Raw genomic sequence first — 24,210 nt, forward strand, 5'->3', positions numbered from 1 at the left:
TTTAAAGTGGGGAAACTTTCATATAACAAAAGTAAGGATGGCTACTATATGTTTAAAAGTCTGATTTCCTTAAAGCTGAGTTTTTATTTCACATTTACATATATACCAATTGCTAGATAATTTAACTGAAAGATGATAAGAATAATAAACAAATCTTACGAAACTTCTATGTATCGAGCAGAACAACTCAAGTTAATGAAACAATAATATAAAAAATAAATACCTAATATAGACCAGAAAATTGTATAAGCTTTTTAAAATCAGAAATTATTTATCTCCCTTACAAGGTACCATTGATAACACCCCCAAATAAAAACTCGTATAATTTGTTTTTTCCATGAGAAGGCTTCTCGGTGTTGTTTGTATTTTCTTTTTTTTTTAAATATTGCTGTTTCGTTTTGGAAAGGACTTTCTTTTTGTGTTTTCTTTTTTCCGCTTTTGTTTTCTTCTGCTTAATTTTGAGTTTACACGTTTTGTTCCAAAAGAGAATTTTTTCTTTACAATTTTTGTCTTTTTTGTATAAATTTTAAAATTAAGTTTTCATTCTTTTGTTTAACAATTTCAATTGGCCCGAAAATAGATCAATATATATTATGTATTTCCACAATTTTAAAGCGTTCACAAAATCTCTGGATGTTTGTGTTTCGTGTTCTGTTCGGTTGTAGTTTGTTGTTGGTGTGTTGTGGAATTTTGGAAAACCTTCTCATCCGCTCTCCACTAACATCCTTTTGGGGTCTGGTCAACCCTCCTCCTCCTCCTCCTTCTACGCCTAACTCAAAACAGTCACTGCGAGACCTGCAGTTGGTCCGCATTCAACTCTCTCTCTGTTACAATATATTTTGATGGTTTTTCTTTTTTTTTGTTTGTTTGGAAATTGAGTTTGCAGATGATCATCAACATGATTGGAATTTAGAGTCTACTTGTGTGTTGCTGGTTGGTTGGTATCGTTACATTTACAATTACAATTATAATTATATGTGTTTACAACAAATTGGTTTAATTTTGGGTTGTTTTTTGGTTGTCGCTTTGCTGAGTCGCGCAACCTGCTAAAATTTTGCACTATTTGATTGGATTTAATCTTATATAAAATTCATCGTTCTACTAAAGTTTAGATTTAGATTTAGAGTATATATACGTTTTGTGTTGTGGTTTACTTTTGTTTCTTTTTTTTAGTATTCGATGGGTAAAAAATTATGCTCTCGACTTTTAGTTTCTCGCTTAAAGACACATCTTAAATAACTCTACATGATAGAAAGTGTTTTCCTCATTATCTCGCTATATCAGTGTGTTGTTAAAGGTTCTTAAACACTTGAAGCTTACACAACTAACTTAGCTTAAGTAACTGATTTGATTTATACTTGGATTTGCATTCCGTTTTGTTTTGCTTTTGTTATATCGTACAATAGTTGGTTGCTTTTGCTGTTGATTTAATGCTTAAAATTAGACATTGAATTTGGCATTTATTGCGCATACTTCTTGATATTAATTAACATGACCGTCGCTTCCTCCCCATATAATATTACAGGTATTTACACAACAATTTATCATCGCCTGATATCTTTACTTGATTATGATTATGAAGACCACTTGCGGGAAGGACAATAAAATGGAAGGAGTACAAATCAAAAGTAAAGGGCCTTAAAGTCTGTGTCTAATGATGGGGGTTGAATGTTTTCGAACAAATTGATTTAAACTAAAGCTTTTGAAACTTATATAAATGCTGGACTAGCGCTTGACAGAACCGAGGGCTGCTGTGCCATAAAATATATCTTTAATAATTGTTTTAAAAAAACTGAAGGACTAATCTTAGGAAAACTAATAGTAGGTTGGCAGCTTTTAATTAATTCCGAAAAAGGTATAGATACGATAACTAAGCAGGCATACTATATAAGGGGCTGATGCATGGAACTAGCTAGTAACTAGTTAAACAAATTTCGGGTTTGAGAGTAATATATGATGAGAAGAGGATACTACTAAGAGCTAGATTCACAGGAAACTGGACTTGATGATCATCACAAGTGTGCGGGTTGTGTGTATTATTGTTATTGTTTTTTTCTTGGTTTTGTTTTTAATGGTGTTCACTTATTCTGGCTGTTGGTGTTTGTTTTTCTTGGTTTTGTGTTTAATGGTATTCCCTTACTGCTGATGCGGGATGTTTTGATTGCTGTTGTTGTTCAAAATGTTGGTGTATGTTGGTGTTTATGTTGTTGTTGTCGTTGTTTCAGTCCTTTGAGTGAATCGGTATCACATATTTATGTCCATATGGACTTTTGTACTTAATGCCACAATCACGATAGAATTTATCCGGTATACCTAAATTACATAAATACAATTTGCCACAATTGTTCGTTGATGTTGCTGATGCTGATCCTGATGCTGACTTGGTTGCCGCCGCTGCTGCTGCTGATGATGTGCTGGCAACTGGCGTTGGTGTAGCAGCCGCCGACGAGGATGATGATGCTGTTGATATGCCATTTAATGGTAATATGGGCAAAATTGAGTACTTGATGGCCACATCGTTGATGCCACAGGGTGGCGGATCCACGGCCAACACTGAAGCGCTGTTGAGAGTAATGCCAATTAATTTGGAACTAAAATTTCACTTACAAATCCCCTACCGATTAACACTAAGCCATTTCTTGACCGCATCCGATAGATTAGCGGTGTTGGTCGACAATATCACAAGATCTGGCGTAGGCAAGGCTACGAAAAAAGATTTTGGATACAATCTTATCTTATATTAACTTAGATGATCAACACCCACCATCCACCGAGTAAACAATGACATTGTCGGTGGCCTTGAATAGGGAAATCTCAGCGCTGATGCTGTTCTGCTCCAGCAGCTTCGCCTGTTCCACATACAGCAAGACGGTTAGGCCGTGAGAAGCCAGCTGGCGACCTGTTGCCGCCCCAATGTTGATTGCCCTGCAGAAATACACCACGGTTAAGGCTCTCAAGTTTGCCAAAACTAAGCAAAGCTCACCTCATGTTCTTAACGCCATCGCAAATGATGGCTATCTTCGGCCACTGATGATTGTTGGCCGGCGTCAAGCGTCTGGCACCGCCCAGCAGTGTGATGGCCAGGTCGCTGGCCCCTCGTGCCAAGATGTCGATCTGACGCTGCAACGAGAGGCCTGCCTTATCGGCACTCAACTCAATCTTATTCCGGGCATAGGCCGGAATCGTCGGCACAATCAGACCGTCGTCCGTCACAAAGTCTGTGCTGCCATCGAAAATGCTCTCAATTTGTCTCAACTGCAACGGCTTGCTGGCCAGAATGTTCTCATCGTGCCGGTACTTCTCCTCCGGCTGCTGATGGCGATGATGGCTCACAGTATGGCGCACAACATCTGGCTTCTGGTGCGTCGACTCGATGTCATCCCAAATAGCCTGCTTGTCGAACAGCGCTAAATTACCCTCAAAATCAAAGTCCTCGTGGATTAGAGGATCGTCTGCCTCGGTGCCGAATGTCTGCTGAACCAGGCGCATGCTGCTCTCCCGTCGCACCCTGTTCCGTTTGTTCTTTCCGTTACCATTTCCATTCCCATTCGCATTGGTGTAGGAGCCATTGCCGTTGTTATTATTGTTAATGTTGCCATTCCGTTTGCCGTTGCCATTACCATTTCCGCAGCTGGAGGCTGCCTGCTTGTAGTAGCCGTCTCCGTTGCTAACGATATCGATGGGTCTGCTGCTGCTTGCGCTGCTGCCTAAGAGCAATCCACCTGCCTCACCGCTGTCTCCGCTGCTGCTGCAGTAGCTCTCCCGCGTGTTACTACCGAAAGCAGTGGCGCCTAGCTTCACCTCCACCTTGGCCGGAATCATATTGCCAAAGAAGGCGGCTACGCTGTTCGGGGTTGTCGACATTGGCTGCTGCTGCTGGGCACTAGACGCCCGGGATGACTGCGGTGTTCTAGGTCAGTAAGGATGAGAGAGTTAATGGAAAGGATAAGAAATGCTGATACCCGAAGATTAAAAAGTTCATACCTCCTTATGCCATTAGTGCCATTCGTCTCGATGAGCTTTAGTTGGTGCATTTTGTCGCTTAGCGTCGAGTTGTAGTTGTTACGTGACGAGGACGCCCCACCTGCCGATCCAGCTGCTCCGCCTCCGCTTGCTGCTGCTCGTCCATGTCCATTGGCCTTGTTTCGCGGCGTCAGTGGCTGGTCCAGGTCGTAATCTTGCTCCTGAAACTGTTGCTTCTGCTGCTGCTGTTGCTGGAGCTGAAGCTGTTGCTGCTTGCCGAGGATGTTCGAGAAATGGGGCAGCTTGACCGGCGTGGGCTTGTTGATTACCGGCGCCGTCTGCACATCGACGTCCTGCTTGACCGGCTCGATGAGATTGATGCTACGGATGTCGGTGCACTTGAGCACCACCTCGGCGTTCTGCTTGCGCAACGGGACGCCATTGCGAAACGCGCGAACGATCGTTATCTCCTCGGCGGAAATCTGCTTGATCAGGCCCTGAAAGACGCCGAGCACCTCGTCGCAGGCTATTGACACCGCACAGCCGATCCAGTCTTGATCCGTCAGACCCATGTAACCTGCTGTCTGTCGTTCGATAATACCCGATATTTGATCTTAGCTGGCTGTTGTTGCTTCGGTGCTAAATGTTTGTTGTTGCCCGCGTTTGCAGTTTTTCACTGGCTTTCGAAGCCGTCTTGCTGCCTTGTTGTTGTTGTTGTTGTTGTTTTCTTTCCTAATACGCAATTTCGCACTAACTACGCACCACGCACCTCTCTTCTTCTTGCCGCTCTGGCTTTTTCGGATGTTTTGATGGCTGGAAATGTCTGTCAGGGGCTTTGTATATATTGTGTTAGCTGTGGGCGGTAATGGGCTAGAAATTCTGACACTCGCTTGGGTTTAAATGCACCAACAACTGCAATTTGCAACACTTTTATTTATTAGCTTTCGCGTTTCATTTGGATTTTCACTGCTTTCGTGTGGCCGTTCATCGTTGGTGGGAAAATACTTCAAATATACCGAGCTGGCAGCGTGGCAGTATAATTCAGGGTAGCTTAAAACGAGTTTTGCAGCAATAATCAATAAGAAAGTTTTGTGTATTCATAGATACTTTCCTAATATAGGCTTTATTTAATCTAAATCTGCTGCTTATAAGCTCCGAGTGTGATACTGCGAACGGTAACGCCTCCTGGTGCGGCGGTATTTTAGTCGGTGCGAAGCTCTGGTCCGTCTGGCAGTTTTGTTCTCGATTTTTGTCCCGTCGTTTTGCGTGTTTTTCAGTCCGGTGTGCGGTTTTTAAATTATTGTTTTCGATCTCGCGTGCGATATATGTATGCAGCTATAGCCGCCGCCCAACGCCCCAGATCGGCGACTCAAGGCATGTGAGCGCGCTGCCGTGATAGCCGGAATACTCGCCGTGTGAATAGAAGATTTTTCGTGATGATTTTCCGCACATAGTGGATAAAAGGCCAACCCGCACTCACACTCACACACATACTGGTGCAAATATATACATAAATCAAGCGAAATTATAGTGCGGCGTGTGTGTGTGCTAGAAGAGTAAGTGAAAAACTTGGGCGAAACCGAGCCATAAAAGATAAACGAGGAGGAGCTGGAGTCAGAGACACACGGCTAGAAGACATGCCGTTGAACCCTTCGCGCTTGGCTAATTACGCCCGTAGTTGTTGCAGGCGCTGCTTGTCAAGGAAAATGTTTGGCTTTTGTGCGCCGCTTACTCCCTTGCTCTTTCTGTCTCTCCCACACCGTGCTTGCACAGGGGCATAGGACAGGGCGGTCGGCAGAGAGAGATGGCATCTAGCACAAGTACCGTTCGCCCGCGCCGTCCATTGTGCACTTTTGTTGCTCCCCTCTTTGTTGTCTGTTCTGGTCGCTTTTCTTTTCTTTACGTTTCTCGCCTCTCGCACTTCTCACTTTGGCCTTGTCTTGTCACAGCTTCCAAGCCATTGTCGCAAGCCCCTGCAGCTGCCTCTTCCCCGCCAGCCAGTATCCACTCGTGTCTTTTCTCGCTTAATTTGCACTTCCGCCTCCGTTGCACTTTATACGCCTCTCACTCACACATTCCTCTCTCTCTTTGCAGATTCTTTTTTAAAAAAGAACAACAACAATAATAATGTCGGCACGTTCCAGCGGCTTGGTTGCCGCTGCTGCCCTACCCATCCCCTCATCATCCTCCTCGGCGGCGGCCATAACGTCAGGTGGCGATGTGCCACGCCCACCGCCGCGGAGGAGAGCCGCCTCTGTTGCAGGACAACAGCAGACGCGCCTGGAATTCGGCAACGGACACACGCCACGTCGATCGTTGGCTGCAGTGGTAAGTGCATTTTAAATTTATTAAATATTCCTACCAAATATTAAACAAATAATAAAATTTACTTAGAGAGTACCCCTTCAGTCCTCTATATCGTTTATCTTACATTACACTGCCGGAAACTATCTTTAAACCATATCCAGAATTGTTTTCTGTGTCGAATAGGTAACATAAAAAGGGGAAAAGCTAAGATAGAGGAGGTTGCGGGGGGGATTTCATTACGCCTTATCATTGCCTCCGCTTTATGTGGTGTTTCTATTTTTACGATGTTTTCACTGCTAATCTAATCTGCAGCTTGCCAAACAGCTGAGTCGTGTAGATGAGCCCCGGAGATTCCATTCAAGGGTGATAAAGTAGGGTATAAAGTCGGGAATAAAGGGGATCTACACCAGGTTCAACCGTTCAACCGGAAAATCATGAAATTAAACAATTAATTCTGTGTTTTTATACCTTTGAGCATTACTCATTTTCTCATTTTCCATAAACTAAGGGTGCCAATGCATTTAAGAGATTGAATCTATATTCAAGTCGATTTTTTACAAAAATTGAATAACCAGATCAATGTTAAACTATTAATTTGAGGCCTTAATAAAAACCCCTTGTATTCCAAGTGGTTTTTCGAGCTCTTCACTTGCACTTTCCCCCGCTTCGTCCAAAAAAAAAAAAAACAGTCTGATAAGCATCCAGCGCCACCAGCGAAGAGGAAAACACGCCTCAAGATGTGTTTATTTAGTGTCTGGAATGTGCGCTTCTTCCACACTATTGTTTTCTTCACTTGTGTAAACAAATAATTCGCATCGAGATCTCAGACTAAACGGGAATTTATTTATTTATCTCAATTTGCCAAAAGATGCGAGCCACTTGAGCGAGAGCAGTCTTCATCGGCAAATCTGCAGACCTAATTGAATTTATCAACACAGACTTGGCCATCGCTTCGTCTACGTCTCCATCTGAATGTGAATGTGCGTAAATTGCCTTCGTTTAATGCACAGAGAGAAAATAATAAACCTAAAGGGAAGTCTATGTGTTGAATAGAAATTCTAAATATTGCAATAATTATTTGTACCGTGTAAATATTTATATTACTCATCAGTCATGTGGAATTAAAAAAGATAAATAGGTAGTTTACTAGGTAGATAAGGGTCTATGTACAAAATTAACATTCGCCAACAGCTATTATAGTTTCCGTTTTTGTTCATTTCGTTTAATTAAATTGTACACTTTAACCGTTTAAATTACATATTTTTGTATTTCCTATTTCTAAACCAGAAATGTCAGATATATTATTATAGATTTTTTACCCCAGTGTGTTTACTCAATGAACGGTAATTCGGCGCCTTCCCAATTCTGTTTGCCTAACTTATTTAAGCGTTGTCAGAGAAATGGCAGGAATTCCTAGCCTTGTATGTATGTCTGTATCTCATGAATATATAGGTTTATCTTCATTAGAGCACTTGTGTCCAGTGGGGGGCACCGCTAATTGAGAGCTCGTCTATGTTGGGTTATTTAATCCAATTCGCACGTCAAACGAACGGCGAACGCACCTGTCCAAGCTCTACGTCACTGATTGCTCAACAAATTGGCCTAATGGGCCGCTTATCAGTCAACAGTTGGCTATTTACACGAGGTTAATTGGATTTGGAATTGGAATCCATTGCGTCATTGCGTCATTCAAGAGAGCCGGCAAAATAGCAGTCAAATGTCAATTATAATTGATGATGCGCTACTTAGCTCAACATTTATATTCTTTGTTTCTATATATCTTCATGCAAAAGATACAAATTTCAGATGCACACACACACAGATACGTCACACACGCACACAACCAAACTCGGCTGCCGATCAGCTGTTTTTGTTTTGTTTTGCCTTGGACACTTGTTCGCTGGCAGCTGTCCAGAGTGAAAGAGAGGCAGAATGGTGGGATGGATGTGAGTGGAAGGGGCAAAATAACTTAGCTGTCACTTGGCCAGCTTTTCTCAGCAGCTGAAAGCTTGGGTTGTAGTGTTGAAAAGTGTAGAAATGGTATTCGGTATTTTTGAATCATTAAATTTTTTATTAATTAAATATTCCAAATTACAAAATTAAAGTAAAAAAAAAAAATTTGAAATAAATAAATAAATAATATTTTATTGTATTTATATTTAATTTTAGAACATTTTTATGATGAATTAATTGTTCATATTTTAGTTTTCAATAATCTTATTAAGTAGTCAGAGGACGACTTAAAAGTTTGGATACTACCAAACCAACTCATTTATATATTTTGGAGTCTTCAAATCTATAATAATATTTAAAATGTCTTTAAAATACACATCATAAATTTAAGATAACCTAGTAAATTCCATTAAACTATTGAACTTTCAATAGAAATAAATGTAAGTCGATGCTGACAACAATTAATGTTGTGTCATTTTGGTCACACAAAATATGAAAGCTTTCCCCCATTTGGGGGCATACCGTGCGCTGGTCACACTCTGTTGGGGGAGCTGCCTCCATTTTAGCTTAGAACGCGTTAGCTGAAAGTTACGTGCAGCGGCTGCCGACAAGTGTTGTGCTGTTGCTGGTTGCTCTTGCTGTTCCGCTCGCACTCACACTTGCACCACACACACTCGCAGCGGGAGCGAGCGAGAGGCCGAGAGATTTACGCAGAACATGTTTTCGCAATAGTGTTGGTTCGTTTGTTATTGTTGTTATTGGTGCTTCTATCGCTTAGGGCCGTTAATAAAAGATAAATAAGTGAATAATTGAATTATAAATATATACGAATACGAATACAAAATATATACGCAGTATAGATCAATTTATTGCGGGCTAATGCATCGCACCCGTACCCCTGAAATGTGTTAATTATATAAAAAAAAGAGGCAAGAAAAAAGTAAATAAACGTACGTATCTGAAAAGCAACAGTCCGAGAGTATCGGCGAAATCTGTTGAAATTCACTCGGAATCTGCTTCTTTCTCTTCTGGCTGGGCGCCCTATTAGTCATGCTTTGCCTTTAATTCGCGGGAATATTCATAAATGTGATTAAGGCTCGGGGGACGACCTATAAATATTTTCTCCCCCCTGGCCAACATTACGTATACGCAATAATCGTAATAAAAACCAAAAAAACGGCAATTGTTGTGAAACCTGTTCCTTTGCAGCAGCTTGGGCTGTGCAGCAGCATAAAGGCAAAGCTGCGGACGAGTTACCAAAATAAAACCTTGTGTGCGCCAAAAAATGTGAAAAAAAACACAAACAGACAACAGAAAACCAGAAACAAACAAAATAATAATAAAGAACCCAAAGAATGCTGCTGTAAGAATAGGAACAAAAATTCCTTGTGGCTCTGTCTAACCTAACCCGTTTTGTGCAGTTTAAACCGCCAAAAGCCGCGAATATTCCATGTTGTTTATTAATTTATTGTTCTTCAATTTAGTTGAAAGGAGAGGCGTGCACGAAAATTAACACAAAACACACACACAAATCGTAAACAGAAACAGAAGTGATTGAAGTTCAGAAATTAAAATCCAAACCTTAATCAAATCGCAATCAAAATCCAAAACCAAAATGGCCGAGTCAACAACCACATCGCCATCGGTGACGAGCGAAGATGGCCAAATCCATGGCTACAATAACAGTGATGTAAGTAACTGGCAAGAGCAGAGCTCAATGCCGCTCCTCCCCTCCTCGACTCTTCTGCTCCCTCGCAAGTACGTGTAAGCGGTACATATGCAAATGTACGGAATGTATGTTAAGCTGCCTGTGTGTGCTGTTAGTGTGTGTGCGCTCATTTTCTTCGGCCGCTAATTGAGCCGCCTTTGATGCGTCTCACGTGCCTGCCTGCCTGCCGCTCCTCCCCCCATCTAAGCCATCTTTTTGTCCTCTATTTTCCTCTCTCCTTTACGCTCTCTTCTCTAGACGAGATCGCTTGCCGGATTTTCCGGTTCAGGGATTAAGGGGCGTGCTGAAAATCTGAGATGATCGGTGGAAGTAGAGAGAATTCTAATCGCAAATAAATGGTTAGTTAAATAGTTAGGATTTATGTTGAAATTACTAAAATTTGGGATGTCTTGGAATATATATAGATTTAAAAGAGGTTTTCTTTTAAAGAATAGGTAATATTATCATTCTCTTAAAAACCAAATGCTCATCAGAAATTAAAGAGAATCCCTTCCGGTTAGAATCATGATTAATTCCTTTTTATACCCTTGCAGTGTATTATAATTTTAGTCAGAGGCTTATTTCACCATGAAGGAATCATTTCCGACCCTATAAACCATATATATTCTTGATCAGCATTAAAAGCTGAATCGAAAGCTGTCCGGTAAAAAAAAATCAAATTTTTTTTTCAAATTTTTCTGAAATTTTGAAAAAACGATAATAAAAATTGAATGTTTTTAATTTAAAAATTTAGTATGCAGATTTGTTTTTCCTTTAAAAACTAGCACAGACCCGATTTCCGAATTGAAATTATCCCATTTTTGGCTTAGTTATGAGGTTTTTAAATTTCAATATGTCGAAAAAAATAGAGATTTAAAAAATTCGAATATTGTAAGCTTAGTTTTGATCGATTTCTAAATCGATTGTATAATTTAATTACAAACTGCAGGGAATTATATATCTTGGCTTCTTAATGTTAGTTTCCTTTCTTCGTAAGATATATATTTATAACAACCTTTTTTGTAGTTTGGTTCATAGGACCTTCAAACATTTTTTTATTATTATTTAAAATAAAATCTTTGTTAAACGGATTTTTATTTTTAATACCATATTAAATATATAAATTATTTAATAAATAAATTACTATATAACCATTTTATTGGCTTATTTAATTTTGAGTTAATTTGAAAGTACCATATTTGTTTTATAGTGTTTTTATAACAGTGAATTCAGAAAAGTAAACAATTATGATTTATCACCAATGGACTTTAGACTTTGCTTTATCTAATTAAAGAACACATTATGATTTATATTTGTATCTGATTTATAGATATAGTTCACAATTTAAGGAATATTGACCCTTAAATTGAGTAGGTAGTGTTCTTCCCCCGGGAATCATAATATTTGTTGAAAGTTTATTTTTTGATTCCAAGAATCAATTGAAGCACAACAAACGTATAACGAGTATTAAAAAATAATGTATCTTTTTGATAACATAAGCCATATTTTGCATTTGTTTACGTCATTGAGATATAAATCGTAGTTGTTAATGTATTTATAGCACTGGATGTATGTAGATATTTGACGCACACTCCCTTCCCTATACATTCAATAGTGTTTCAATGTCAGTTCTATCTGGTTATTGTTCTTCCACTATGGGATTCGTAAAGCATCTGTATCTGTATCTGCTGTATCAAAGCAAATGAAATGTTGAATGTATCTATCATCTAAACGAAATGCACGGCAGAGAATGTCAATTTGTGTAATGAATTTGCATTGACCCCATGAAAAGTGTGACAAGTGTGTATTGTGGTTGTGGTGGGGCGATAACCAATCAATTAGGTTAATGGCAGCGCCTAAGCTTTGCGCCACACTCACTTGGATTTTCAGATTCTTTTCTTTCTACTTTTTTATTGTGCGCATTAAAATTAAAAACTGGCCACAAATTGATATTTGGGTTTTGTGCTTAATTCCGTTGTTGGTATTTATTATCTCCCTTAAGCAGTCTGTTTAAACAGCAGACGAAAAAGAAGAGTTAAGAACAACGAACATGGGCTTCCGTAGATGGAATACCTTGACTTCTTTTCGCTCTCGTCGTCGGCGTCGTCGTCGCACACTCTCGATTTTGCTTATCAGCGCGCACAGCTGAATGATTATTCACATATATATTTTTATAATTCATTATTCATTCATTTGGTGTTGGCATGGTCAATATAAAAGTGGTGGAAAACTAAGGCGAAATGGGAAATGGATTGTGGCGCTGGCTTCCAGGTTACTGCTCGGGTTGGATGGATGTCACATGGTCATCCGAAACGCCACCAACAGTCAGTCAATGCTTGCCAGTAGCTCTGATAATGAGCGGCTGGCATTTCGCCCATTGATAATCGAATTCAGCTGCGACGTAGTGGAGGAGTTTCCTATTCCAGTAGCCAAAAAAATCGAGACTCTATTAGCGAGAATAGTGATTAAAAAGTGCAGAAGCAATGCACAAATCAATAAAGGCAAGATATTTTAGCAAATGTACTTTAATTTTGCCTTTAAGACTAGATAAAAGTTTAAAAGACGTAGTATTTTCTAAATTATATAGTTTTAAGTGATAAATTGCTTATATTCTTAGCCTTAGTTAACAATAGTTGAGAGCATTTCTGTTTTCTATTTCGATTCACCACTGTAAAGGCAGTCAATCAAGCGAAGATGAACTGGCAGTGGGCAGTGCAGCACAATGCAATGCCAGAGGTAGAGCCAGAGCCGGATAATTATGTCGGACATCCCTTTTAATTAACGGAATTCTGCCGCCCACTGCCAATCTAAGGGGAAACTGGCTTAAACCGCAAGAACAGTTTTAAGCTAATTTCCCTCGGTTCCAGATTTAATGGCTAAAAATCAATTTAATGCCAGGCCAGTAGTAGTTATTGACGTGGCTCAGTCAGAGGCTTCCTGCCTTTCCGCTCAGATGGTGGGGGGAATCGTGACAGCTGCAGAAGGGTCAGCGGTTTAGGACGAAAGTATAAAGGAACTGGAATTGCCTGGGGGATTACCCAGAGTCACCAAGGACACCAGGGAGCTTTGCCTGATTGATTGGACCTTTGTCCAGGCAATAATCGCGTCTCCACAGACGGGGCATCTGGCATCCAATATTGCGCATTAGCTTAGCTCAGCTCATCGTCGATAAAAAGCGCGATATAAGATATATAGCCTTGCATTACTTTAATTTATTAATAATTTATAAGCAAGTAGGGCCATTAGTTGAATGGATATTCACTGGGCATATAAGATAATATTAAATATAGGTAGCCTTTCCCTACTATTCCTTATTCTATTGAGTATTTACTTTGTATTATTTATAGCTGGCCAATTAAACTTGTTTTCTTTTTTTGTTTCTTACTGTGCACCTTTAATTGTTGCACAAGTGGGAAAAGCCGCAGCTTTTTTTAAAGAGCCTAGACCCATGCGGTGAAAATCAATAGTACAAGTTCATGGAAAATGCGGAACTGCGAGGCGAATAAATAAAAACAAAAATAAAAGCCAGAACAGAGGCAGAACCCAGGAACCAAAAGGGAAATAGTAGTTCAGTTCCCCAGAGCAGAGCGTGTACTAAATGGCACATGTATGTACTATGTCTAAAAAAGCAACCCAGTCAGGGTCATGTGGCGGCCAACAAAGCTGGCCGCAACATGCGAGCCTCTGATATCTGATATAGATGTAGGGCCCCATCGGGGGTGAATGGTGGATATAGATACGGCGCCGTCTGGTCAGCCACCAAATAGGAGATGCGGGCGGGCTGGTGGGTGTTTGCTCTTCACTTTATAAACAATGTCGGCAAATTGAATATTTCATGGGAAAGCCTTTTAATGGACACAAGTGCCATGCCCGGGCCAGGCTCCTCTCTACAGAGATGAGTAGATAAAATGGGTTTTGTTTAACTTTTAGGAATGCAGAAAGTTGTGCTGCTGCTCTGCCTTTCCCCGATTCCCCAGAGAATAATGGGGTGCCAAGTGGCAAGAGGTGCGTTCTTGCTCCTCCTTGTGGCTGGGTAATGGCATTTGCCGTGTGAGGTTTGGCGTTTGGCTCTCACAGGTAAACAAAAATATGTTGCTAAAATAGCATTGGCCTCTGGCGATGCATAATTGAAATATTAAATCGCTTTAGACTGCTTAAAAGTATAAGGAAAAGTGGAAAAAATTCAGCTTGAGGGTGTGAAAATGTGCCACATTGTATGGTTTGTTTTAATAATTATTTCTTTGTATTCTGCAAAAGGGGTGGTAATGGCGAAAATGAAATTGAATTAAAAGACCAGCTTATGTGAAAAATAAATTAAGTCTTGACTTCCATTGAACTGTCATTTACCATTAAGCTGGATTTGAAGTCTGTAGACCACATAACTTTCACAGAATTCGAATGAAAATTTAATTAATTTTCCGAGTATTATACATAAAAATAAATCCTCTGCCAAAGCTGTTTTAAATTCCCTTTTACTGCAAATCCCTGCCATAAAAGGAAGCTTAACCCTCTACATTTTGTAATAAAGTATTAATTAAATATATTGAGAGGAAAACCACAAAATATGTAAGATCTTGCAATAAAAGCATCAAACTCGGGGTCAATTGGGTAAAATTGGAACTGAAACTTCCCTTTAATTTGGCTCAAAAATATGTATGTTTTCTACGAATTTTGTGCATGCCTCAAACATTTTCAACTACATACTACCAGCCAGAGCTTGGCCACAACATGAAATAGACCACATTTCCCCAGACCCAAAAGCCTGCAGCCAGAAACTCAAAACCCAAGGCCCGAAATGAATCACGGCACGCAATTTAGCTCAAGTTTGGGCCACATTCTCTGCACTAGACAATTACTTGATGACTCTCTTGAACTTCTACGCTGTGTGTGTGTGTGTGTGTGCGCTGCGTGTGTTTGTGTATGTGTCAAGGTCGTGGAAATTATCTAGCCGCGAACGAACACAACAATTATGCACACGAATGTATAATGCAGATCCTTCAGAGAACATTTAAAAAAAAGCGGCAAGGAATGCATGAGTTTTTATGTGTATAAAGTGCATGAAAAAATTTCACCCGCAGCGTGGGCCCATGCGGCGTATGCGTAATCGCTGACATTAAGCATACGCCACGTGGCCAGGATTATTATGTGGCTTATTTATTTCGTTGTCGGCATTGAATCCCTGACGCCTGACGCCAGCCGCCGGCTGTTTTTCCCCAGCGATGCGTGCACAAGTGTCTCTCATTTGTATGCCGGCTATTTTACTAATTTTCCCCATTCGGTTTCGTCCCTCTTTTATTTCAGAACGACTCTGGGGACTCGTGCCACCTGCGAATCGTTGTGCTCAGTGGACAGTCGCTGGCCAAGAAGGATATTTTTGGTGCCAGGTGAGTGTGCTAATTAGGCCGCAATCAAATCTTGGTTAATTAAAATTTACCTTCTCTTTATCCTTTTGGCAGCGACCCGTATGTCAGAATCGATTTGAACACAATCAACGGTGATATTAACATTGACTCTGTTTTGACAAAGACCAAAAAGAAGGTAAGAAAAACTCTTAAATCAATAACGAAGTCTTAAGCCGGGTTACAAGGCCGCGGGAGTAGTAAAGCTTATCTTATCGATTATATTGTATTTGTGGGGCAAAGATATATATTTGTTTACAAAGAAGTCACGGCCTTGATTACTACAACCTTATAGAAATGTAAACTACACTGAGCTTTTATCAGTATCATCGCATGACTAAGGCCTAGATATCTCTTTTAGGGATCAGGCACTTGTTAAATATATAAATACAGTTTTAAAAAGTGCAAAGTACACGTTGAATTTGGGGAAGTTGTTCGTTGTATTATTATATATATTCAGGTTCCTACAAGCTAAATATAAAATATAATAGAACCCTTACTAATATAATTCTATTTCCATTTTTTCCTTGACATGCAGACCCTAAACCCCATCTGGAACGAGGAGTTCATATTCAGAGTAAGTCAGGAACTATTCGTGCTTAAACCATAAATGATTACTGATTGTTTTGAACCCATTTTGACCAGGTTAAACCGTCTGAGCATAAGCTTGTCTTTCAAGTATTTGACGAGAATCGCCTGACACGCGACGACTTCCTGGGCATGGTCGAGTTGACGCTAGTGAACCTACCCACGGAGCAGGAGGGACGCACCATTGGCGACCAAAGCTACACTCTGCGCCCGCGCAGGTCAGTAGGGTAGGTTTATTTCGTTTGCAGTTTGATTTTGTTTCTTTAATTTCAGTTGATTTACAAAAAACAACACTATACATAGCCATAAAATACAATACAATACAATGAGTTCCGAAATACAAAACTAAAAGGCAGATATATTGTAAATGTTAGCAAGTTGATTGGTGACGGAGCTATCAAGATCGTGTAGAAATTTCGTCGTAGTGCCAACTTAGAACTTACACATACTTGTTTTTCTTTTTCTGTTTCACCTCGTTTATTGTTTATCACCACGCCCACTTCCTTCCTCAAGGTGGCAATCTTCGTATACAATTATAATTTGCAACCATAATCTTGTCGTTGTCGCCGTAGAGCATTCCATATTTTCACCCTCTTAGCCTTAGCCTTAGAATAGAGTCGCTTTCCTTTGAATTTCCGCAGCTATTCACAACTTTAAACCCTTCATTATAGGGCAAGAATTTAATAATAATAGAGCTACTGTATTGGAAAATGCAATTTTCAGGTAGTGTCAGTGTGTGTCAATATTTGTTGCCTGCAGTAAATTACGCCATTCAATAGTCGCCTAATTGCACTAGCAGACACTTAGTCCCATACATATATGTATTGGAAATAATTAAGCGATTTACCGGATTAACGCCTAAAATTATAGAGGCAAATGTTATCAGAAAATTTAGTCTTTAAGGAGAATAGTTAGGGTTTAGTTTGCTCTAAATTCCTTACAATAGTTCTCTTATAAGGCCAGGGTAATACTTCATAATATTTACACAAACGTTGAAAAAAATAAGTTTTTAAATTAATAATTGAACTTCCTAATTAAATAAATAAATTGTAAATGAATTAGGATTTGGACAGTAAATAAACTAACTTATTACTTAATAATGACTCACCTTATGTGCTTTGTAAGCCGAAAGCACTTTATTAGAAACCTTAAACTGATTAAATTCGAGAAGTGTTTGTCGACAAAATACTTTCTTATCATGTGGGACGATCCAACGACTTAATCTAGTAGCCACCGACAGTGAAAGCGGCTTTAAAGTTGTGAAACGCACTGTGCATATTCATAGTATTCCACCATGTATCTGCATTCTCGTAATTTACGCCGTTCAAGTTTATTTTTAGTTAACGCTTTTTTAAGTATAATACTTATTGTTTTTAACCCGTGTGTGCGTCTGTGTGTGAGCGTCCACATGTGGGATTTGCATTGGTGGCGGTGTGCCCGGTGTTGTCTGTGCACCTGTTTGGTTGGCTCATTAATATTTACCTTGTCGCCCTCGTTGGTCCCCCTTGTGTCCCAGCAGCGCCAAGTCCCGCATCAAGGGCACCCTGCGCATCTACCACGCCTTCATCCGTGAGACGCGGGAGCAGAGCGAGCCGTCTAGCGGCAATAGCAACAGCGACGGCGAGTGGGAGCATGTGGAAGCCACCAATGCCAGCGGCGAGACCTCAGCCCAACCGGTAAGTGAGCAATCTAATAAATTTTCACAAAACGCATAAAACCTAAAAACAAAAGCCTTTGAAATGTAAATATTAATTATATTATTCCCCCTTGACACAGAATCCTTTTCCTACTGGCGGCCACGATGCCTTGCCCGCTGGCTGGGAGGAGCGACAGGATGCCAATGGACGCACGTACTATGTGAATCACACCGCCAGGACGACGCAGTGGGAGAGACCAACCATGTAAGTTGGAGAGGAAATTGAATTAAGTAGAAATTTAAGGAGAATTTAATTGTTTATGTTTTGTAATTGAAGAATAACATCAAATGTAGGAGTAATATTGGTTAAAAAGACTGAGTTCTTGGCGATATATGCACGAATATGATTTATTTTTTATACCATTTCAAGGTATTATTATTTCATTCAGAAGCTTAAAAATAAGTGAAGAAGTCATTTCCGACCCTATAAGCTGAATCTATCTAGCCATGTCCGGGGGAAATCTAAATTTTTGAAATTTTTCCGAAAATTCGAAAAAACGATAAGGGGTTACATCATTAAAATTGTTAAAAATTGACAAAAATATAATTTTTTAACTTTATAAACTGAGTATGCAGATTTGTTTTCCTTTTAAAAACTAGCACAGACCCGCTTTCCGAATTGAAATTAATCAATTTTTGGCTTAGTTATGAACAATTACAAATTCGTTCCAAGTCGAATTACAGGCTGCAAGGTATACAAATCTTAGCTTACGGAAATTAGTTTAAATTTTAGTTTTTTCTTTATGTTTGTTCACGAAACATATTTTTTAAAAATATAGGTATTTATTTAAGGTATTTCGATATTTTATATTGGGATATATAAAAGGTTTTGATATTTCCGATATAATATTGATATAAATATTGTTGTCTATGTATTTTATTGAACCTTTTCCTCCAATATACATTCCTAACTCTACTCCTTTCTCTATTTTTTTTTAGCTTAAACAGCAACAGCAGCCAATCCGCTGACCAATTGGCCTCGGACTTCCAAAGACGCTTTCACATTAGCGTGGACGAAACGGAGTCGGGACGCTCGGCGGTAAGTGGAAATGCTATTCTACAGTTTGCATCTGTGTGGAAATGCTTTAGTCTTTCGGGACTCTTCTTAACATTATTAATTACCTTGAGTATATTCTGTATAAACCTTCAATATATAATCTACAATTATTTACGTATTTATACCTACAATAATGCATGTGTGAGATTGAGCAATTGACTTTGATTTTCGTGCATGATTTTTCTGAAATTTTCCGCATCGAACACTCACACACACATACACTAATTACCAATTCCATTTACACAACGCTCACACACTCGAAATGCACTTTTGAACCGTACTAACCCAATAATCAAAAACACAAAAAACCCACAAACCACAAGCCACAGAGGTCGGTGAGGAACAAAGCGGCCCAAATGGAGACACTGGCAAGCGATGAGAGCAGCCAGGATGAGGCGGAGGCGGATAATGGGGAGGAGGTGGTGGCAGATCTCCAGAATAATCAGGCCAACTGTCTGCACTGCGGCGAGGTCCATCAAGGGGAGCAAGATGAGGAGGAGGAGGAGGAGCATGATGAGGACGATGAGGAAGCGGAAGAGGAACCTCCTGATGCTGATCAGCCCTTGGCTGCCACATCCCCCAAAGCTCAAACTTGTGATATACTCGATAGGAATTTGTACCTGACACGCATATTCGTAATGACAAAGTTCTTGACCATATTCTAGGGGTTACTTGTACATATTTCATGTTTTTATGCCTAGAAATATGTAAAAAGAACCCCACAGTTGTATCGCTCGTTAGTTTCTAAGTAAAAGAGCCTAAGCTTACTGCTCTTGAAGATTGCTTATCTCATTTAGATGTTAGAGTTAGGCCCTATAAATATGCTAGTTTGGTTGAACTCCTTCACTAACCCTTACCCCGTATATGTATGTACGTAGGATACCATCAGTCGCATTAGTATAGAAGACAATAACAATGTGGCTGGCGGGGCCACCACTCCAACCCCTACACCATCAATATCAACAACAATATCCACAACAACAACATCAACAACAGAGGAAGGCAACACAACACCTACGATCTCAGCAGGACCCAGCAGCACACCAATGAACCACAACACAAGCTATAACAATGGAAACCGTATCAGTCATGTGGAGTTGTTAGAGGGTCAGGAGGATGTTTATAACGATGATTCCACAGTGGATCAAACCAGGTTAATATCCCTCATCCGCTTAGCAACCATTCCGCTCCCAAATCCTCTGTCCGTGTTGTCCGTTTCCCGTAAAAAACCCCAATGATGATCCCATCCTATACCCAAATCTTCGTAGCCATTCTTCCTAATTTTCCCCATTCCGTTGTGTGCTCTATCTTTCATGAACTCAGTTTTGTTTACAATTCCCTGCGACATCCTGTCGATCATAGGACGCCTGAGATTTCGGCGACCAGTTTGCAGAACGATCTGCGACCGGTGCGTGTGGCGCCGGCAGTGCCGGATATTGCCTTGAACAGCCTGTTGACCCGGCGGGCCGTGGCCAAAATGGCTGGCACCAGTGAGCAGCAACAGGAGCAACAGCGGCGGCGACAGCAGATGCAGCTGCACATCCAGCAGCATCAGCAGAGGCAACAGCAGCAGCAGCAGCGGGAGAATAGAATATTGGTTAGCAAGCCTTGACAGCACATTCACACAACACACAGCACACACACACACACACAACTTTCCCATTCATTTTCACTTGTAGCTCGATGTGGATCATCCCAGGCAGCGGCAGCTGCAGCATCGGCGGCGACGTCAGTTGCAATTGCAGTTGCAACCAGAACCCGCCTCATTGGTCAGCACTTGTTCCATTGCATTTGTAGCTTTTGAAACCATAATTGTGTGCCTCCTCTTGTTCGTTTGTGTTCGATTCCGGTTAGATAATTGAAATTGTTTTGGCGCCGCAAAATCTGTCAGTGTTCCTCTCTCTGATTCCATAACTCTGTGTCTATGTGTTGAGGTTCATGGGTTAAGATACGTAACCAAACACTCCGAGGGGTAAGCGAATATCCGCATCTCCATTCCCGCCAGCATCTCTGCACTGTGTTTGTGCTGCCTGCATGTTCCTTCAACTAAACTCGATTTACTCTTAGTACCTCATAAAGCTTTTATTTGCAGCGCTTTTTGTATCTTTAAGTTGCCAACTTGAATCCTAAATACATGTATATATTAGTTTAAATGCTTTGTTTCTATGTTTCGCTTGATTTGTGTTTCTTGATGGATTTTACTAATTGAAAACTTGATTTTAATTTCCTAAAAACACTTGTTCTTTTCTGTTTCTTCCAAAAAACAACCAAAAACATAATTTAACGCAAATGCAATGCATCCATATGTATATCAATTAAAAATACTTCATCCACCAACGACCAGAATGAAGACACCGATCATACAGACAGCCACAATCCCTCAGAGATCTCAGCTCCGTCCACCCGACGCAATTCCGAGGAAGACAACGCCGCTGTGCCGCCCATGGAACAAGTAAAGTTCTTCTCTATAACATATTATTAAGAGCACTCGGAGAACCTTGATTAGAACTCTCTGCATGTGATCGAAAATTACAATCCCGAATTTTACTAATGCCATCTGGCTTTTCCTTCTCTTGCAGAATGCCGGCGGCGAGGAGGAAGCGTTGCCACCACGCTGGTCCATGCAGGTGGCCCCCAACGGACGGACCTTCTTCATTGATCACGCAGCCCGACGTACGACTTGGATCGATCCACGCAACGGACGGGCCAGTCCCATGCCCAATCAGACACGACGCGTCGAGGATGATCTGGGTCCGTTGCCAGAGGGCTGGGAGGAGCGTGTGCACACCGATGGTCGAGTGTTCTACATAGATCATAGTAAGTTCCAACTCAATTTAGAATAAGTTCGATTTGTTATATCATCCTCCCCCTTTCTCTTCTTGCAGACACGCGAACCACTCAGTGGGAGGATCCTCGCCTGTCCAATCCTAATATTGCAGGACAGGCTGTGCCGTACTCGAGAGACTACAAACAGAAATACGAGTATTTCAAGAGTCATATTAGAAAGCCTGTAAGTTTATTTTAACAAATATTTGTGTCATGCCTTTAAACCCTTCTTTAACCTTCTTTTCAGACAAATGTACCAAATAAATTTGAAATTCGCATACGCCGTACATCCATACTGGAGGATTCGTACAGAATTATTAGCTCGGTGACCAAGACCGATTTACTAAAGACTAAATTATGGGTAGAGTTTGAGGGAGAGACTGGCTTAGGTAAGTTAAGACGCTCTTTTATCAAGGTGTTTCCAATAATGTTTCTGATTTGAATCACAGATTATGGTGGCCTTGCTAGGGAGTGGTTCTATTTGCTGTCAAAGGAAATGTTCAATCCCTACTACGGACTTTTTGAGTACTCGGCCATGGACAACTATACGCTGCAGATAAACAATGGCAGTGGTCTGTGCAACGAGGAGCATTTAAGTTACTTTAAGTAAGTAATAATTCAAGATTTTAAGACAGAAACTTAATCAATATTGTAATAGATTCATTGGCCGCATTGCGGGCATGGCTGTGTACCATGGCAAGCTGCTGGATGCCTTCTTCATTCGTCCCTTCTACAAGATGATGCTGCAGAAGCCCATTGACCTAAAGGACATGGAGTCTGTGGACACTGAGTACTACAACTCACTCATGTGGATCAAAGAGAACGATCCTCGCATCCTGGAACTGACTTTCTGCCTGGACGAGGACGTTTTTGGCCAGAAGAGCCAGCACGAACTGAAGCCGGGTGGTGCCAACATAGACGTGACCAACGACAACAAGGATGAGTATATCAAGTGAGTTGGCAATAATAATTCCCTCTTCTATGCTATATACTGAGAACGCTTCTTTGAACCCAGACTTGTTATCGAATGGCGTTTTGTGGCACGCGTCAAGGAGCAGATGTCCGCCTTTTTGGATGGCTTTGGATCAATTATTCCCTTGAATCTGATCAAGATCTTTGACGAGCACGAGCTGGAGCTGCTGATGTGCGGCATACAGAACATCGATGTGAGGGATTGGCGCGAGAATACGCTTTACAAGGGCGACTATCACATGAATCACATAATCATTCAGTGGTTCTGGCGCGCCGTACTCTCCTTCTCCAACGAGATGCGCTCTCGCCTTCTGCAGTTCGTCACCGGCACCTCTCGGGTGCCCATGAACGGTTTCAAGGAGCTGTACGGCTCCAATGGCCCGCAGATGTTCACCATTGAGAAGTGGGGCACGCCCAATAACTTTCCCAGGGCGCATACCTGGTAAGCTTTTAGAAAATTTAGAGGGAAATGCAACTAACAAGCCGATCCCCTTATAGCTTCAATCGCCTGGACCTGCCACCCTACGAGGGTTATCTGCAGCTAAAGGATAAACTGATCAAGGCCATCGAGGGCAGTCAAGGATTTGCTGGTGTTGATTAATAACAACGGCAACGGGAGCGATGACAGCCAAATGCTTTGGCAGGAGCTGCAGCAGCAGTTCCAGCAGCAGCAGCAGGAAGAGGAGCAGCGGCGGCAACGATTCCAGACATCACAAGAACCACAGGATCAACATCAACTAGAACTTCAACAACGACAGCGACAGCGACAAAGCCACCTCAACGCTTGGAGCACCGCCAGCAGATCGTGTACTTACTTGTTCGTTTGCTTTTGTATTATAATCATTTTTGCTAGTTTAGTGTTATTTCGTATGTACTTTTAACTAGGCGCCAAAACTCACACACACAGACAGACAACATACACCACACCACACACTAAGCATGCACACCAAAATCCAAATATAAAGCTGAGCATGTGAACCTACAACTAACGAAAGAGTCCAAAATTATATATAGAAATATATTTATTACACATTGCCGACAATTGTAAAAAGTTGAGAACGTTTTACAAACTAAGAAGAAGCCCAAAACTAACTATTAAATCTATAGAGAGAAAGGGAGAGAGTCCAAAACGAGAAACTATAAAAACTAGAAGTCTTTTATGTGCAGAGAGAGAAAACCTTTTTATAATATTGTTATTTTTATGCGCTATTCCTCCTCAGCAACTACCTAAAGGCGATAAATGATACTGAATCAAGTAAAACTAAACAAAAACTCAAGTAAATGCAAGTTAATATTTATAAACCGATTGATGGAAATTACATTTTTATTCCGTATAACTGTATGTGTGTGTATTCGTAATAATTATAATGTTAGTCCGTAACAGTCGCTCTTTACTATTTAAATAAAAAGACAAACATCAAATATATAATATCTAAACCAGAAACCACAAAAAAGAGAAAATACAATCACTGTATAATTGTATAAATGTTAATTATATATGAAAAAGAAGACACACATTCCAAATGTTTACTGTGCGAAAAGAGTAACTCTGCAAAAAAAAGGAGGCCTATATGATAATATGATTATTGATCCATTGGAAGTCTATCAAAATTAAATTTTAAACTCAAGTTATATAGAGAATGCTATAAAAAGGAGGGAACTTGTGTTCCCAAGTCACAGAGAGAGAGAGAGCGATACAAAGATGAAAATAAATACCAATAAAAAAAGAGGTTAAAGTTAA

General features: G+C 40.5%; 2 protein-coding genes across 15 annotated transcripts; one reads left to right on the top strand and one right to left on the bottom strand.

Moving 5' to 3' along the window:
• Window positions 1–325: 325 nt before the first annotated feature.
• Edc3 (Enhancer of mRNA-decapping protein 3) lies at window positions 326–4,998 on the bottom strand. Its single transcript, XM_086838625.1, has 5 exons — window positions 3,985–4,998; window positions 2,984–3,910; window positions 2,765–2,925; window positions 2,619–2,703; window positions 326–2,561 (listed from the first exon to the last, which is right to left on the bottom strand). The coding sequence occupies exons 1-5, from the start codon at window positions 4,533–4,535 to the stop codon at window positions 2,222–2,224; spliced, it is 2,064 nt and encodes a 687-aa protein (XP_086694751.1). The 5' UTR covers window positions 4,536–4,998; the 3' UTR covers window positions 326–2,221.
• Window positions 4,962–24,210, top strand: Nedd4 (E3 ubiquitin-protein ligase Nedd4). Of its 14 annotated transcripts, XM_086838624.1 has the most exons (20): window positions 4,962–5,519; window positions 6,058–6,291; window positions 15,233–15,315; window positions 15,388–15,469; window positions 15,869–15,907; window positions 15,976–16,136; window positions 17,438–17,594; window positions 17,695–17,819; window positions 18,554–18,653; window positions 19,550–19,824; window positions 19,995–20,268; window positions 20,351–20,440; window positions 21,016–21,123; window positions 21,251–21,488; window positions 21,557–21,681; window positions 21,745–21,886; window positions 21,947–22,103; window positions 22,156–22,449; window positions 22,513–22,911; window positions 22,968–24,210. In XM_086838624.1, the coding sequence occupies exons 2-20, from the start codon at window positions 6,091–6,093 to the stop codon at window positions 23,068–23,070; spliced, it is 3,153 nt and encodes a 1,050-aa protein (XP_086694750.1). In that variant the 5' UTR covers window positions 4,962–5,519; window positions 6,058–6,090; the 3' UTR covers window positions 23,071–24,210. The 14 variants fall into 14 exon arrangements, with proteins under 14 accessions (XP_086694750.1, XP_020809668.1, XP_086694739.1 ...); XM_020954009.2 differs by lacking the exons at window positions 19,550–19,824; window positions 19,995–20,268; window positions 20,351–20,440 and having other exon boundaries at window positions 15,976–16,145; XM_086838613.1 differs by lacking the exons at window positions 4,962–5,519; window positions 6,058–6,291; window positions 15,233–15,315 and having other exon boundaries at window positions 15,398–15,907; window positions 15,976–16,145; window positions 17,435–17,594; window positions 20,034–20,268.

Source organism: Drosophila serrata, unplaced genomic scaffold, assembly GCF_035046125.1.
Source record: "Drosophila serrata isolate PLE 108 unplaced genomic scaffold, ASM3504612v1 contig_359, whole genome shotgun sequence".
NCBI classification, from domain to species: Eukaryota; Metazoa; Arthropoda; class Insecta; order Diptera; family Drosophilidae; genus Drosophila; species Drosophila serrata.

What these genes read in the sequence shown, in the direction of transcription:
- Edc3 (XM_086838625.1), bottom strand. Translation starts at nt 4,535, where the DNA reads ATGGGTCTGACGGATCAAGACTGGATCGGCTGTGCGGTGTCAATAGCC. An exon ending in CATTGTTTACTCGGTGGATG is followed by an intron (nt 2,704 to 2,764) that starts GTGGGTGTTGAT and finishes CTTTTTTCGTAG; the next exon opens with CCTTGCCTACGCCAGATCTT. An exon ending in AAATGGCTTAGTGTTAATCG is followed by an intron (nt 2,562 to 2,618) that starts GTAGGGGATTTG and finishes TACTCTCAACAG; the next exon opens with CGCTTCAGTGTTGGCCGTGG.
- Nedd4 (XM_086838624.1), top strand. Translation starts at nt 6,091, where the DNA reads ATGTCGGCACGTTCCAGCGGCTTGGTTGCCGCTGCTGCCCTACCCATC. An exon ending in TCCACAGTGGATCAAACCAG is followed by an intron (nt 19,825 to 19,994) that starts GTTAATATCCCT and finishes TCATGAACTCAG; the next exon opens with TTTTGTTTACAATTCCCTGC. An exon ending in GAGCATTTAAGTTACTTTAA is followed by an intron (nt 22,104 to 22,155) that starts GTAAGTAATAAT and finishes ATATTGTAATAG; the next exon opens with ATTCATTGGCCGCATTGCGG.